Here is a 17,737-nt window from a genome sequence, read left to right on the forward strand (position 1 = left end):
GAGAGCGGGTGGTCCTCCTGGTGTAACGCTGTAGACCTGGAGAAACTCTCTCTGCCTGCTTCCTCCTACCTGTGTTAATGCTACCTGTGTTAATCCTACCTGTGTTGAGAGCGGGTGGTCCTCCTGGTGTAACGCTGTAGACCTGGAGAAACTCTCTCTGCCTGCTTCCTCCTACCTGTGTTAATGCTACCTGTGTTAATCCTACCTGTGTTGAGAGCGGGTGGTCCTCCTGGTGTAACACTGTAGACCTGGAGAAACTCTCTCTGCCTGCTTCCTCCTACCTGTGTTAATGCTACCTGTGTTAATTCTACCTGTGTTAATCCTACCTGTGTTGAGAGCGGGTGGTCCTCCTGGTGTAACGCTGTAGACCTGGAGAAACTCTCTCTGCCTGCTTCCTCCTACCTGTGTTAATGCTACCTGTGTTAATCCTACCTGTGTTGAGAGCGGGTGGTCCTCCTGGTGTAACGCTGTAGACCTGGAGAAACTCTCTCTGCCTGCTTCCTCCTACCTGTGTTAATCCTACCTGTGTTGAGAGCGGGTGGTCCTCCTGGTGTAACGCTGTAGACCTGAAGAAACTCTCTCTGCCTGCTTCCTCCTACCTGTGTTAATGCTACCTGTGTTAATCCTACCTGTGTTGAGAGCGGGTGGTCCTCCTGGTGTAACGCTGTAGACCTGGAGAAACTCCCTCTGCCTGCTTCCTCCTACCTGTGTTGAGAGCGGGTGGTCCTCCTGGTGTAACGCTGTAGACCTGGAGAAACTCCCTCTGCCTGCTTCCTCCTACTATGTTGAAGCCGAAACCCTGCAGCCCTTTAGACAAACGGGTGTGGATGGAGTAACCCTTCAGCTCTGCTGGCTGGTCCGTGAAAACAGGTACTGGCAGGGGACAGGGACACAGACCATTAGTTTCCGGTTGTAAGGATCCTACCTACGCCTAGTATTTATTTGTCTTTTATTTACCCAGGGCTAGTCTCATTAAAGTCAAATCAGTCCTGGTTTTTATCCAGATGTCTCTCAGATTGCACAGGCCAGGCGACTTCTCGCTATATCTATGATAGACTGTCCATGTGTATTCACATATATCTATGATAGACTGTCCATGTGTATTCACATATATCTATGATAGACTGTCCATGTGTATTCACATATATCTATGATAGACTGTCTATGTGTATTCACATATATCTATGATAGACTGTCTATGTGTATTCACATATATCTATGATAGACTGTCCATGTGTATTCACATAACAGACAAGCCAGAGCTACTGCACGGCGGCTGTCTCTGAACAGGTTTAACAACTGATTCTCTGGCGCCCTCTGCAGTTCAATGATGAAAACATGTAGTCTCATGACTAACAGACATATTTTTATCACGAGCAGACGACAATATGAAAATATATCTCTAATTCACGACTCCATTTCAGTAGAACTGAATGCTGTCTCAGTGTTAGACAACACACGACAAAACATGAGAGAGACAAAGGGAGATGAGAGACAGTATGGGAGGGGATGAGAAGGAGGGAGATATAGGGGGGGAAAGAGGGGATAGGAGGGAAATATAGGGGGGAGAGAGGGGGTAGGAGGGAGATATAGGGGGGGAGAGAGAGGGGGTAGGAGGGAGATATAGGGGGAGAGAGAGAGGGGGTAGGAGGGAGATATAGGGGGAGAGAGAGAGGGGGTAGGAGGGAGATATAGGGGGAGAGAGAGAGGGGGTAGGAGGGAGATATAGGGGGAGAGAGGGGGTAGGAGGGAGATATAGGGGGGGAGAGAGGGGGTAGGAGGGAGATATAGGGGGAGAGAGAGAGGGGGTAGGAGGGAGATATAGGGGGAGAGAGAGAGGGGGTAGGAGGGAGATATAGGGGGAGAGAGAGAGGGGGTAGGAGGGAGATATAGGGGGAGAGAGAGAGGGGGTAGGAGGGAGATATAGGGGGGGAGAGAGGGGGTAGGAGGGAGATATAGGGGGAGAGAGAGAGGGGGTAGGAGGGAGATATAGGGGGAGAGAGAGGGGGTAGGAGGGAGATATGGGGGAGGGGGTAGGAGGGAGATATGGGGAGGGGGGGGAGAGAGAGAGAGAGAGTAAATTATATTTCTAATAATGTCAAGAGATGAATTTGAGAGCTGACAGGGGAGACAGAGGATGATAAGGTAGGTAGACTCACTGTCTGTCTCGCTGAGGATCTCCCTGCTCTGATCTCTGGGGTCCAGCCAGCTGGTTGTCTTAGAGATGTGACTGAGGGGAGGAAGAGATCACCCCCTCCACCATCATCATCATTATCACCACCAACCTAATCATCATAAGCTCTACACTCTCCAACCACTCTATGTAGTAAAGTTATATTCTCTCTACACTCTCCAACCACTCTATGTAGTAAAGTTATATTCTCTCTACACTCTCCAACCACTCTATGTAGTAAAGTTATATTCTCTCTACACTCTCCAACCACTCTATGTAGTAAAGTTATATTCCCTCTACACTCTCCAACCACTCTATGTAGTAAAGTTATATTCTCTCTACACTCTCCAACCACTCTATGTAGTAAAGTTATATTCCCTCTACACTCTCCAACCACTCTATGTAGTAAAGTTATATTCTCTCTACACTCTCCAACCACTCTATGTAGTAAAGTTATATTCTCTCTACACTCTCCAACCACTCTGCGTAGTAAAACTCTCCTCTCTCTATATAGTAAAACTCTCCTCTCTCTCCTCTCTCTATATAGTAAAACTCTCCTCTCTCTCCTCTCTCCTGTCTCTATATAGTAAAACTCTCCTCTCTCTCTCCTCTCTCTCCTCTCTCTCCTCTCTCTCCTGTCTCTCCTGTCTCTCCTGTCTCTATGTAGTAAAACTATCCTCTCTCTCCTCTCTCTATGTAGTAAAACTCTCCTCTCTCTCCTCTCTCTCCTGTCTCTATATAGTAAAACTCTCCTCTCTCTCCTCTCTCTATGTAATAAAACTCTCCTCTCTCTCCTCTCTCTCCTCTCTCCTCTCTCCTGTCTCTATGTAGTAAAACTCTCCTCTCTCTCCTCTCTCTATGTAGTAAAACTCTCCTCTCTCTCCTCTCTCCTGTCTCTATGTAGTAAAACTCTCCTCTCTCTCCTCTCTCTCCTCTCTCTATGTAGTAAAACTCTCCTCTCTCTCCTCTCTCTCCTCTCTCTCCTGTCTTTATGTAGTAAAACTCTCCTCTCTCTCCTCTCTCTCCTCTCTCTCCTGTCTCTCCTGTCTCTATGTAGTAAAACTATCCTCTCTCTCCTCTCTCTATGTAGTAAAACTCTCCTCTCTCTCCTCTCTCTCCTGTCTCTATATAGTAAAACTCTCCTCTCTCTCCTCTCTCTCCTCTCTCCTCTCTCCTGTCTCTATGTAGTAAAACTCTCCTCTCTCTCCTCTCTCTATGTAGTAAAACTCTCCTCTCTCTCCTCTCTCCTGTCTCTATGTAGTAAAACTCTCCTCTCTCTCCTCTCTCTCCTCTCTCTATGTAGTAAAACTCTCCTCTCTCTCCTCTCTCTCCTCTCTCTCCTGTCTTTATGTAGTAAAACTCTCCTCTCTCTCCTCTCTCTCCTCTCTCTCCTGTCTCTCCTGTCTCTATGTAGTAAAACTATCCTCTCTCTCCTCTCTCTATGTAGTAAAACTCTCCTCTCTCTCCTCTCTCTCCTGTCTCTATATAGTAAAACTCTCCTCTCTCTCCTCTCTCTCCTCTCTCCTCTCTCCTGTCTCTATGTAGTAAAACTCTCCTCTCTCTCCTCTCTCTCCTCTCTCTATGTAGTAAAACTCTCCTCTCTCTCCTCTCTCTCCTCTCTATGTAGTAAAACTCTCCTCTCTCTCCTCTCTGTCCTCTCTCTCCTGTCTTTATGTAGTAAAACTCTCCTCTCTCTCCTCTCTGTCCTCTCTCTCCTGTCTTTATGTAGTAAAACTCTCCTCTCTCTCCTCTCTCTCCTCTCTCTATGTAGTAAAACTCTCCTCTCTCTCCTCTCTCCTGTCTCTATGTAGTAAAACTCTCCTCTCTCTCCTCTCTCTCCTCTCTCTATGTAGTAAAACTCTCCTCTCTCTCCTCTCTCTCCTCTCTCTCCTGTCTTTATGTAGTAAAACTCTCCTCTCTCTCCTCTCTCTCCTCTCTCTCCTCTCTCTCCTGTCTCTCCTGTCTCTATGTAGTAAAACTATCCTCTCTCTCCTCTCTCTATGTAGTAAAACTCTCCTCTCTCTCCTCTCTCTCCTGTCTCTATATAGTAAAACTCTCCTCTCTCTCCTCTCTCTCCTCTCTCCTCTCTCCTGTCTCTATGTAGTAAAACTCTCCTCTCTCTCCTCTCTCTCCTCTCTCTATGTAGTAAAACTCTCCTCTCTCTCCTCTCTCCTGTCTCTATGTAGTAAAACTCTCCTCTCTCTCCTCTCTCCCCTCTCTATGTAGTAAAACTCTCCTCTCTCTCCTCTCTGTCCTCTCTCTCCTGTCTTTATGTAGTAAAACTCTCCTCTCTCTCCTCTCTCTCCTCTCTCTATGTAGTAAAACTCTCCTCTCCCTCCTCTCTCTATGTAGTAAAACTCTCCTCTCTCTCCTCTCTCTATGTAGAAAAACTCTCCTCTCTCTTCTCTCTCTCCTCTGACCTCTCTCCTGTCTCTATGTAGTAAAACTCTCCTCTCTCTCCTCTCTCTCCTCTCTCTATGTAGTAAAACTCTCATCTCTCTCCACTCTCTCCTCTCTCTATGTAGTAAAACTCTCCAACCTCTCCACTCTCTCCTCTATCCTCTCTCCTGTCTCTATGTAGTAAAACTCTCCTCTCTCCCCTCTCTCTCCTCTCTCCTGTCTCTATGTAGTAAAACCTCTCTCTCTCCTCTCTCTCCTGTCTCTATGTAGTAAAACTCTCCTCTCTCTCCTCTCTCCTCTCTCCTGTCTCTATGTAGTAAAGTTAGATTCTCTCTACACGCTACGTAGTAAAACTCTCCTCTCTCTATGTAGTAAAACTCTCCTCTCTCTCCTCTCTCTCCTGTCTCTATGTAGTAAAATTCTCCTCTCTCTCCTCTCTCTCCTCTCTCTCCTCTCTCTATGTAGTAAAACTCTCCTCTCTCTCTCCTCTCTCTCCTCTCTCTCCTCTCTCTCCTCTCTCTCCTGTCTCTATGTAGTAAAACTCTCCTCTCTCTCCTCTCTCTCCGCTCTCTATATAGTAAAACTCTCCTCTCTCTCCTCTCTCCTCTCTCTATGTAGTAAAACTCTCCTCTCTCTCCTCTCCCCTCTCTCCTGTCTCTATGTAGTAAAACTCTCCTCTCTCTCCTCTCTCTACTCTCTCTATGTAGTAAAACTATCCGCTCTCTCCTCTCTCCTCTCTCTCCTCTCTCCTCTCTCTACTCTCTCTATGTAGTAAAACTCTTCTCTCTCTCCTCTCCCCTCTCTCCTGTCTCTATGTAGTAAAACTCTCCTCTCTCTCCTCTCTCTATGTAGTAAAACTCTCATCTCTCTCCTCTCTCTCCTCTCTCTATGTAGTAAAACTCTCCTCTCTCTCCTCTCTCCTCTCTCCTGTCTCTATGTAGTAAAACTCTCCTCTCTCTCCTCTCTCTATGTAGTAAAACTCTCCTCTCTCTCCTCTCTCCTCTCTCTATATAGTAAACCTCTCCTCTCTCTCCTCTCTCTATGTAGTAAAACTCTCCTCTCTCTCCACTCTCTCCTCTCTCCTCTCTCCTGTCTCTATGTAGTAAAACTCTCTTCTCTCTCCTCTCTCTCCTCTCTCCTGTCTCTATGTAGCAAAACCTCTCTCTCTCCTCTCTCTCCTGTCTCTATGTAGTAAAACTCTCCTCTCTCTCCTCTCTCCTCTCTCCTGTCTCTATGTAGTAAAGTTATATTCTCTCTACACGCTACGTAGTAAAACTCTCCTCTCTCTATGTAGTAAAACTCTCCTCTCTCTCCTCTCTCTCCTGTCTCTATGTAGTAAAACTCTCCTCTCTCTCCTCTCTCTCCTCTCTCTCCTCTCTCTATGTAGTAAAACTCTCCTCTCTCTCTCCTCTCTCTCCTCTCTCTCCTCTCTCTCCTGTCTCTATGTAGTAAAACTCTCCTCTCTCTCCTCTCTCTATGTAGTAAAACTATCCTCTCTCTCCTCTCTCTCTCCTCTCTCTCCGCTCTCTATATAGTAAAACTCTCCTCTCTCTCCTCTCTCCTCTCTCTACGTAGTAAAACTCTCCTCTCTCTCCTCTCCCCTCTCTCCTGTCTCTATGTAGTAAAACTCTCCTCTCTCTCCTCTCTCTACTCTCTCTATGTAGTAAAACTATCCGCTCTCTCCTCTCTCCTCTCTCTCCTCTCTCCTCTCTCTACTCTCTCTATGTAGTAAAACTCTTCTCTCTCTCCTCTCCCCTCTCTACTGTCTCTATGTAGTAAAACTCTCCTCTCTCTCCTCTCTCTATGTAGTAAAACTCTCATCTCTCTCCTCTCTCTCCTCTCTCTATGTAGTAAAACTCTCCTCTCTCTCCTCTCTCCTCTCTCCTGTCTCTATGTAGTAAAACTCTCCTCTCTCTCCTCTCTCTATGTAGTAAAACTCTCCTCTCTCTCCTCTCTCCTCTCTCTATATAGTAAACCTCTCCTCTCTCTCCTCTCTCTATGTAGTAAAACTCTCCTCTCTCTCCACTCTCTCCTCTCTCCTCTCTCCTGTCTCTATGTAGTAAAACTCTCCTCTCTCTCCTCTCTCTCTTCTCTCCTGTCTCTATGTAGTAAAACTATCCTCTCTCCTCTCTCTCCTCTCTCCTGTCTCTATGTAGTAAAACTCTCATCTCTCTCCTCTCTCTATGTAGTAAAACTCTCCTCTCTCTCCTCTCTCTATATAGTAAAACTATCCTCTCTCTCCTCTCTCTCCTCTCTCTATGTAGTAAAACTCTCCTCTCTCTCCTCTCTCCTCTCTCCTGTCTCTATGTAGTAAAACTCTCCTCTCTCTCCTCTCTCTATGTAGCAAAACTCTCCTCTCTCTCCTCTCTCTCCTCTCTCTATGTAGTAAAACTCTCCTCTCTCTCCTCTCTCCTGTCTCTATGTAGTAAAACTCTCCTCTCTCTCCTCTCTCTCCTCTCTCTATGTAGTAAAACTCTCCTCTCTCTCCTCTCTCTATGTAGCAAAAGTCTCCTCTCTCTCCTCTCTCTATGTAGTAAAACTCTCCTCTCTCTCGTCTCTCCTCTCTCTATGTAGTAAAACTCTCCTCTCTCTCCTCTCTCTCCTCTCTCTATGTAGTAAAACTCTCCTCTCTCTCCTCTCTCCTCTCTCCTGTCTCTATGTAGTAAAACTCTCCTCTCTCTCCTGTCTCTATGTAGTAAAACTCTCCTCTCTCTCCTCTCTCTATGTAGTAAAATCTCCTCTCTCTACTTAGTGAAAAACTCCTCTCTCTCTCTCTCCTGTCTCTACTCTATGTAGTAAGCTTCTCCTCTCTCTCTCATCTCTCTCCCTCCTGTCTCTACTCTATGTAGTAAAACTCTCTCTCTCTCTCCTCTCTCTCCTGTCTCTACTCTATGTAGTAAAACTCTCTCTCTCTCTCTCTCTCTCTCCTGTCTCTCTCTACTCTATGTAGTAAGCTTCTCCTCTCTCTCTCTCATCTCTCTCCCTCCTGTCTCTACTCTATGTAGTAAAACTCTCTCTCTCTCTCTCTCTCTCTCTCTTCTCTCTCCTCTCTCCCCTCTCTCTCCCTCCTGTTTCTACTCTATGTAGTAAAACTCTCTCTCTCTCTCCTGTCTCTACTCACTCTATGTAGTAAGCCTCTCCTGAGTTACTGAAGGCCAGCTCCCAGTTCTTTCTCTCTCCTGTCTCTACTCACTCTATGTAGTAAGCCTCTCCTGAGTTACTGAAGGCCAGCTCCCAGTTCTCTGGTAGTGTCACTCCGCCTCGTGTGGCGATGCCGCTCCCTCCGTTCTCCTCTCCGACGCCATCCCTGCCTTCCCACGATTGGCTAAGATATTTGGCTGTGGGCGGGGCACTGCTGGCACCTACTGACCCCGCTGCCAAGACAAAACACACACACACACACAGCTTTGAAATAGCCTTTTAACTCTGGCCGCTGTAAGCTCCAATCAAGGGCCCAGATGTAAACAGATGTCTGTCTTTAGTCAATGTTTATCCCAAATTTCAGCCTATTCCCAAATTAGGGGAATACTTTTAATCAGAGCCCTATGGGTCCTATATAGTGCACTACTTTTAATCAGAGCCCTATGGGTCCTGTATAGTGCACTACATTTAACTAGAGCCCTATGGGTCCTGTATAGTGCACTACATTTAATCAGATCCCTATGGGTCCTGTATAGTGCACTACATTTAATAGAGGGTGGAGAGGAGGATCTGATGGTTCACGGTGTTGAAGGCAGCAGATAGATCTAGGAGGATGAGAACAGAGGAGAGAGAGTCAGATTTGGCAGAGTGGAGATCCTCTGTGACACAGAGAAGAGCAGTCTTGGTTGAGTGACCCGTCTTGAAGACTGACTTGTTAGGGTCAAGAAGATCATTCTGAGACAGATAGACAGATAGTGAGAAAGTTTGTCAGAGAGAGCAAAACAAAGAAAGGTTGTTTTTGATGTCAGCGGGCTCGAGGAAGGGAGCGACCCTGCCAGGGGTCAGGGATGAGTTGATGAGGGAAGTGAAGAATGGGAGAGGGTCTCCAGAGATGGTCTGGAGAAGGGGATGGGGTCGAGTGGGCAGGTTGTTGGGCGGCCGGACCTCACTATTTGCTGGATGTATTCTGGAGAGAGAGGCGTAGGGTAGTTCTGTGTGAGTGGGACCAGTTGGTTCAGTAGGCTGAGTGAATGAGTGGGACCAGTGGGTTCAGTAGGCTGAGTGAATGAGTGGGACCAGTGGGTTCAGTAGGCTGAGTGAATGAGTGGGACCAGTGGGTTCAGTAGGCTGAGTGAATGAGTGGGACCAGTGGGTTCAGTAGGCTGAGTGAATGAGTGGGACCAGTGGGTTCAGTAGGCTGAGTGAATGAGTGGGACCAGTGGGTTCAGTAGGCTGGGTGAATGAGTGGGACCAGTGGGTTCAGTAGGCTGAGTGAATGAGTGGGACCAGTGGGTTCAGTAGGCTGAGTGAATGAGTGGGACCAGTGGGTTCAGTAGGCTGAGTGAATGAGTGGGACCAGTGGGTTCAGTAGGCTGTGAATGAGTGGGACCAGTGGGTTCAGTAGGCTGAGTGAATGAGAGGGACCAGTGGGTTCAGTAGGCTGAGTGAATGAGTGGGACCAGTGGGTTCAGTAGGCTGAGTGAATGAGTGGGACCAGTGGGTTCAGTAGGCTGAGTGAATGAGTGGGACCAGTGGGTTCAGTAGGCTGAGTGAATGAGGAGCGGAGAGAGGAGGGAGTGAGGAGGGAGAGAGGAGGGAGTTAGGAGGGAGAGAGGAGGGAGTGAAGAGGGAGAGAGGAGGGAGTGAAGAGGGAGAGAGGAGGGAGTGAGGAGGGAGTGAGGAGGGAGAGAGGAGGGAGAGAGGAGGGAGAGAGGAGGGAGTGGAAGGTGGAGCTGGCCGGGAGGAAAGGGGACAGTGAGAGTCAAAGGGAGGAGAGTTGGGTCAAAGAGGCAGAATCAGGAGAGAGGAGGGAGATGAATATAACAGAAGGAAGAGATGATTGGACAGAAGAGGAGAGAGTAGTGGGAGAGAGAGAGAGAGAGAGAGACAGAGAGAGAGAGAGAGAGAGACAGGGAGAGAGAGAGATAGAGAGACAGAGAGAGAGAGAGAGAGAGAGATAGAGAGACAGAGAGAGAGATGGAGAGAGAGTGAGAGATATTATCTACCTCACTTGCTTTGGCAATGTTAACACATGTTTCCCATGCCAATAAAGCCCCTTGAATTGAATTGAATTGAGTGAAACCTTCGGCGGTGCATGACCATCTGGGTAGGGGCTGAGTGGCTAGGGTTGGAGGAAAGATGGAGAGAAAAGGAAACAAAGTAGTGATCAGAAATAGAGGGCGGATGTAGTGAGATTAGTAGGAGAACAGCCTCTAGTGAAGATGAAGTCAAGCATATTGCCTGGCAGTGGGAGAGAACTGGGAAAGGGTGAGGTTAAAAGGGGCCAGGGGCCAGGGGCCAGGAGGTTAAAGTCGCCCGGTACGATGAGTGTTCATTGGGAAATGAGCTTATCAAGGTGTCAAGCTCATTGAGGAACTCTCCAAGGACACCTGGTGGGAAATAGATGACAATAATGTTAAGCTTGGGGAGCAAACTGGGATAGAAAACACACACATACTTGTTACAGCTATAAAAGAGAGAAATGAGATCATCAGAAAATAACTAAAGTATGGTGATTGTTCTCAGTGTCTCGTCTGTGATGGATGTCTCGATGTTCAGGCTAACAGACCGTTTATAGACAGCTGTATGTGACTATACCTGACAGACCAGAGTCTTCCTCACTGTTCTCTCCCTCCTCCACAGCCTTCTCCAGGTTGCTAAGCGACTTGCTGCGCGTCCTGAAGTTCCGGAGCACGTTCCGGTGTTCCTGGTACGTGATTGGTGGGCTGTCTGGGCCAATGTGGACTGGGCGGGGTGTCCCGTAGTAGTTACCTGATTGGAGGAGGAGGTACAGAGGAGGAACAATCTGTTAATCAAATAACACGAGAAATGCTTCAAGAGGCATCCAGCCAATGAGCAGTCATTCTGACTGAAACATTCTAACAGTGTATCTAATGAGCAGTCATTCTGACTGAAACATTCTAACAGTGTATCTAATGAGCAGTCATTCTGACTGAAACATTCTAACAGTGTATCTAATGAGCAGTCATTCTGACTGAAACATTCTAACAGTGTATCTAATGAGCAGTCATTCTGACTGAAACATTCTAACAGTGTATCTGATGAGCACTCATTCTGACTGAAACATTCTGACAGTGTATCTAATGAGCAGTCATTCTGACTGAAACATTCTGACAGTGTATCTAATGAGCAGTCATTCTGACTGAAACATTCTGACAGTGTATCTAATGAGCATTCATTCTGACTGAAACATTCTAACAGTGTATCTAATGAGCAGTCATTCTGACTGAAACATTCTAACAGTGTATCTAATGAGCAGTCATTCTGACTGAAACATTCTGACAGTGTATCTAATGAGCAGTCATTCTGACTGAAACATTCTAACAGTGTATCTAATGAGCAGTCATTCTGACTGAAACATTCTAACAGTGTATCTAATGAGCAGTCATTCTGACTGAAACACTCTAACAGTGTATCTAATGAGCAGTCATTCTGACTGAAACATTCTAACAGTGTATCTAATGAGCAGTCATTCTGACTGAAACATTCTAACAGTGTATCTAATGAGCAGTCATTCTGACTGAAACATTCTGACAGTGTATCTAATGAGCAGTCATTCTGACTGAAACATTCTAACAGTGTATCTAATGAGCAGTCATTCTGACTGAAACATTCTAACAGTGTATCTAATGAGCAGTCATTCTGACTGAAACATTCTAACAGTGTATCTAATGAGCAGTTAATTCTGACTGAAACATTCTAACAGTGTATCTAATGAGCAGTCATTCTGACTGAAACATTCTAACAGTGTATCTAATGAGCAGTCATTCTGACTGAAACATTCTAACAGTGTATCTAATGAGCAGTCATTCTGACTGAAACATTCTAACAGTGTATCTAATGAGCAGTCATTCTGACTGAAACATTCTAACAGTGTATCTAATGAGCAGTCATTCTGACTGAAACATTCTGACAGTGTATCTAATGAGCAGTCATTCTGACTGAAACATTCTAACAGTGTATCTAATGAGCAGTCATTCTGACTGAAACATTCTAACAGTGTATCTAATGAGCAGTCATTCTGACTGAAACATTCTAACAGTGTATCTAATGAGCAGTCATTCTGACTGAAACATTCTGACAGTGTATCTAATGAGCAGTCATTCTGACTGAAACATTCTAACAGTGTATCTAATGAGCAGTCATTCTGACTGAAACATTCTAACAGTGTATCTAATGAGCAGTCATTCTGACTGAAACACTCTAACAGTGTATCTAATGAGCAGTCATTCTGACTGAAACATTCTAACAGTGTATCTAATGAGCAGTCATTCTGACTGAAACATTCTAACAGTGTATCTAATGAGCAGTCATTCTGACTGAAACATTCTGACAGTGTATCTAATGAGCAGTCATTCTGACTGAAACATTCTAACAGTGTATCTAATGAGCAGTCATTCTGACTGAAACATTCTAACAGTGTATCTAATGAGCAGTCATTCTGACTGAAACATTCTAACAGTGTATCTAATGAGCAGTTAATTCTGACTGAAACATTCTAACAGTGTATCTAATGAGCAGTCATTCTGACTGAAACATTCTAACAGTGTATCTAATGAGCATTCATTCTGACTGAAACATTCTAACAGTGTATCTAATGAGCAGTCATTCTGACTGAAACATTCTAACAGTGTATCTAATGAGCAGTCATTCTGACTGAAACATTCTGACAGTGTATCTAATGAGCAGTCATTCTGACTGAAACATTCTAACAGTGTATCTAATGAGCAGTCATTCTGACTGAAACATTCTAACAGTGTATCTAATGAGCAGTCATTCTGACTGAAACACTCTAACAGTGTATCTAATGAGCAGTCATTCTGACTGAAACATTCTAACAGTGTATCTAATGAGCAGTCATTCTGACTGAAACATTCTAACAGTGTATCTAATGAGCAGTCATTCTGACTGAAACATTCTGACAGTGTATCTAATGAGCAGTCATTCTGACTGAAACATTCTAACAGTGTATCTAATGAGCAGTCATTCTGACTGAAACATTCTAACAGTGTATCTAATGAGCAGTCATTCTGACTGAAACATTCTAACAGTGTATCTAATGAGCAGTTAATACTGACTGAAACATTCTAACAGTGTATCTAATGAGCAGTCATTCTGACTGAAACATTCTAACAGTGTATCTAATGAGCAGTCATTCTGACTGAAACATTCTGACAGTGTATCTAATGAGCAGTCATTCTGACTGAAACATTCTAACAGTGTATCTAATGAGCAGTCATTCTGACTGAAACATTCTAACAGTGTATCTAATGAGCAGTCATTCTGACTGAAACATTCTAACAGTGTATCTAATGAGCAGTCATTCTGACTGAAACATTCTGACAGTGTATCTAATGAGCAGTCATTCTGACTGAAACATTCTAACAGTGTATCTAATGAGCAGTCATTCTGACTGAAACATTCTAACAGTGTATCTAATGAGCAGTCATTCTGACTGAAACACTCTAACAGTGTATCTAATGAGCAGTCATTCTGACTGAAACATTCTAACAGTGTATCTAATGAGCAGTCATTCTGACTGAAACATTCTAACAGTGTATCTAATGAGCAGTCATTCTGACTGAAACATTCTGACAGTGTATCTAATGAGCAGTCATTCTGACTGAAACATTCTAACAGTGTATCTAATGAGCAGTCATTCTGACTGAAACATTCTAACAGTGTATCTAATGAGCAGTCATTCTGACTGAAACATTCTAACAGTGTATCTAATGAGCAGTTAATTCTGACTGAAACATTCTAACAGTGTATCTAATGAGCAGTCATTCTGACTGAAACATTCTAACAGTGTATCTAATGAGCAGTCATTCTGACTGAAACATTCTAACAGTGTATCTAATGAGCAGTCATTCTGACTGAAACATTCTAACAGTGTATCTAATGAGCAGTCATTCTGACTGAAACATTCTGACAGTGTATCTAATGAGCAGTCATTCTGACTGAAACATTCTAACAGTGTATCTAATGAGCAGTCATTCTGACTGAAACATTCTAACAGTGTATCTAATGAGCAGTCATTCTGACTGAAACATTCTAACAGTGTATCTAATGAGCAGTCATTCTGACTGAAACATTCTAACAGTGTATCTAATGAGCAGTCATTCTGACTGAAACATTCTAACAGTGTATCTAATGAGCAGTCATTCTGACTGAAACATTCTGACAGTGTATCTAATGAGCAGTCATTCTGACTGAAACATTCTAACAGTGTATCTAATGAGCAGTCATTCTGACTGAAACATTCTGACAGTGTATCTAATGAGCAGTCATTCTGACTGAAACATTCTAATAGTGTATCTAATGAGCAGTCATTCTGACTGAAACATTCTAACAGTGTATCTAATGAGCAGTCATTCTGACTGAAACATTCTGACAGTGTATCTAATGAGCAGTCATTCTGACTGAAACATTCTGACAGTGTATCTAATGAGCAGTCATTCTGACTGAAACATTCTAACAGTGTATCTAATGAGCAGTCATTCTGACTGAAACATTCTAACAGTGTATCTAATGAGCAGTCATTCTGACTGAAACATTCTGACAGTGTATCTAATGAGCAGTCATTCTGACTGAAACATTCTAACAGTGTACCTAATGAGCAGTCATTCTGACTGAAACATTCTAACAGTGTATCTAATGAGCAGTCATTCTGACTGAAACATTCTGACAGTGTATCTAATGAGCAGTCATTCTGACTGAAACATTCTGACAGTGTATCTAATGAGCAGTCATTCTGACTGAAACATTCTAACAGTGTATCTAATGAGCAGTCATTCTGACTGAAACATTCTAACAGTGTATCTAATGAGCAGTCATTCTGACTGAAACATTCTAACAGTGTATCTAATGAGCAGTCATTCTGACTGAAACATTCTAACAGTGTATCTAATGAGCAGTCATTCTGACTGAAACACTCTAACAGTGTATCTAATGAGCAGTCATTCTGACTGAAACATTCTAACAGTGTATCTAATGAGCAGTCATTCTGACTGAAACATTCTAACAGTGTATCTAATGAGCAGTCATTCTGACTGAAACATTCTGACAGTGTATCTAATGAGCAGTCATTCTGACTGAAACATTCTAACAGTGTATCTAATGAGCAGTCATTCTGACTGAAACATTCTAACAGTGTATCTAATGAGCAGTCATTCTGACTGAAACATTCTAACAGTGTATCTAATGAGCAGTTAATTCTGACTGAAACATTCTAACAGTGTATCTAATGAGCAGTCATTCTGACTGAAACATTCTAACAGTGTATCTAATGAGCATTCATTCTGACTGAAACATTCTAACAGTGTATCTAATGAGCAGTCATTCTGACTGAAACATTCTAACAGTGTATCTAATGAGCAGTCATTCTGACTGAAACATTCTGACAGTGTATCTAATGAGCAGTCATTCTGACTGAAACATTCTAACAGTGTATCTAATGAGCAGTCATTCTGACTGAAACATTCTAACAGTGTATCTAATGAGCAGTCATTCTGACTGAAACACTCTAACAGTGTATCTAATGAGCAGTCATTCTGACTGAAACATTCTAACAGTGTATCTAATGAGCAGTCATTCTGACTGAAACATTCTAACAGTGTATCTAATGAGCAGTCATTCTGACTGAAACATTCTGACAGTGTATCTAATGAGCAGTCATTCTGACTGAAACATTCTAACAGTGTATCTAATGAGCAGTCATTCTGACTGAAACATTCTAACAGTGTATCTAATGAGCAGTCATTCTGACTGAAACATTCTAACAGTGTATCTAATGAGCAGTTAATACTGACTGAAACATTCTAACAGTGTATCTAATGAGCAGTCATTCTGACTGAAACATTCTAACAGTGTATCTAATGAGCAGTCATTCTGACTGAAACATTCTGACAGTGTATCTAATGAGCAGTCATTCTGACTGAAACATTCTAACAGTGTATCTAATGAGCAGTCATTCTGACTGAAACATTCTAACAGTGTATCTAATGAGCAGTCATTCTGACTGAAACATTCTAACAGTGTATCTAATGAGCAGTCATTCTGACTGAAACATTCTGACAGTGTATCTAATGAGCAGTCATTCTGACTGAAACATTCTAACAGTGTATCTAATGAGCAGTCATTCTGACTGAAACATTCTAACAGTGTATCTAATGAGCAGTCATTCTGACTGAAACACTCTAACAGTGTATCTAATGAGCAGTCATTCTGACTGAAACATTCTAACAGTGTATCTAATGAGCAGTCATTCTGACTGAAACATTCTAACAGTGTATCTAATGAGCAGTCATTCTGACTGAAACATTCTGACAGTGTATCTAATGAGCAGTCATTCTGACTGAAACATTCTAACAGTGTATCTAATGAGCAGTCATTCTGACTGAAACATTCTAACAGTGTATCTAATGAGCAGTCATTCTGACTGAAACATTCTAACAGTGTATCTAATGAGCAGTTAATTCTGACTGAAACATTCTAACAGTGTATCTAATGAGCAGTCATTCTGACTGAAACATTCTAACAGTGTATCTAATGAGCAGTCATTCTGACTGAAACATTCTAACAGTGTATCTAATGAGCAGTCATTCTGACTGAAACATTCTAACAGTGTATCTAATGAGCAGTCATTCTGACTGAAACATTCTGACAGTGTATCTAATGAGCAGTCATTCTGACTGAAACATTCTAACAGTGTATCTAATGAGCAGTCATTCTGACTGAAACATTCTAACAGTGTATCTAATGAGCAGTCATTCTGACTGAAACATTCTAACAGTGTATCTAATGAGCAGTCATTCTGACTGAAACATTCTAACAGTGTATCTAATGAGCAGTCATTCTGACTGAAACATTCTAACAGTGTATCTAATGAGCAGTCATTCTGACTGAAACATTCTGACAGTGTATCTAATGAGCAGTCATTCTGACTGAAACATTCTAACAGTGTATCTAATGAGCAGTCATTCTGACTGAAACATTCTGACAGTGTATCTAATGAGCAGTCATTCTGACTGAAACATTCTAATAGTGTATCTAATGAGCAGTCATTCTGACTGAAACATTCTAACAGTGTATCTAATGAGCAGTCATTCTGACTGAAACATTCTGACAGTGTATCTAATGAGCAGTCATTCTGACTGAAACATTCTGACAGTGTATCTAATGAGCAGTCATTCTGACTGAAACATTCTAACAGTGTATCTAATGAGCAGTCATTCTGACTGAAACATTCTAACAGTGTATCTAATGAGCAGTCATTCTGACTGAAACATTCTGACAGTGTATCTAATGAGCAGTCATTCTGACTGAAACATTCTAACAGTGTACCTAATGAGCAGTCATTCTGACTGAAACATTCTAACAGTGTATCTAATGAGCAGTCATTCTGACTGAAACATTCTGACAGTGTATCTAATGAGCAGTCATTCTGACTGAAACATTCTGACAGTGTATCTAATGAGCAGTCATTCTGACTGAAACATTCTAACAGTGTATCTAATGAGCAGTCATTCTGACTGAAACATTCTAACAGTGTATCTAATGAGCAGTCATTCTGACTGAAACATTCTAACAGTGTATCTAATGAGCAGTCATTCTGACTGAAACATTCTAACAGTGTATCTAATGAGCAGTCATTCTGACTGAAACATTCTAACAGTGTATCTAATGAGCAGTCATTCTGACTGAAACATTCTAACAGTGTATCTAATGAGCAGTCATTCTGACTGAAACATTCTAACAGTGTATCTAATGAGCAGTCATTCTGACTGAAACATTCTGACAGTGTATCTAATGAGCAGTCATTCTGACTGAAACATTCTAACAGTGTATCTAATGAGCAGTCATTCTGACTGAAACATTCTGACAGTGTATCTAATGAGCAGTCATTCTGACTGAAACATTCTAACAGTGTATCTAATGAGCAGTCATTCTGACTGAAACATTCTAACAGTGCAATTCATACATTTTATATAGGCATCTAAT

The 17,737-nt window shown here is 42.9% G+C and overlaps 1 protein-coding gene across 1 annotated transcript in view; it reads right to left on the reverse strand.

The window, feature by feature from the left end:
- The window catches only part of LOC110512152 (membrane-associated guanylate kinase, WW and PDZ domain-containing protein 3-like), a 99,607-nt gene that overhangs the window by 51,817 nt on the left and 30,053 nt on the right, over window positions 1–17,737 (reverse strand). Inside the window, exons 5-8 of the mRNA XM_036945804.1 lie at window positions 10,313–10,486; window positions 7,767–7,947; window positions 2,160–2,230; window positions 706–873 (exon numbers count right to left, since the gene is read on the reverse strand). Coding sequence (XP_036801699.1) covers window positions 706–873; window positions 2,160–2,230; window positions 7,767–7,947; window positions 10,313–10,486 — 594 coding nt within the window. The remainder of the gene's footprint in view (window positions 1–705; window positions 874–2,159; window positions 2,231–7,766; window positions 7,948–10,312; window positions 10,487–17,737) is intronic.

Source organism: Oncorhynchus mykiss, chromosome 16 (assembly GCF_013265735.2).
Source record: "Oncorhynchus mykiss isolate Arlee chromosome 16, USDA_OmykA_1.1, whole genome shotgun sequence".
In the NCBI taxonomy this organism is placed as follows: domain Eukaryota; kingdom Metazoa; phylum Chordata; class Actinopteri; order Salmoniformes; family Salmonidae; genus Oncorhynchus; species Oncorhynchus mykiss.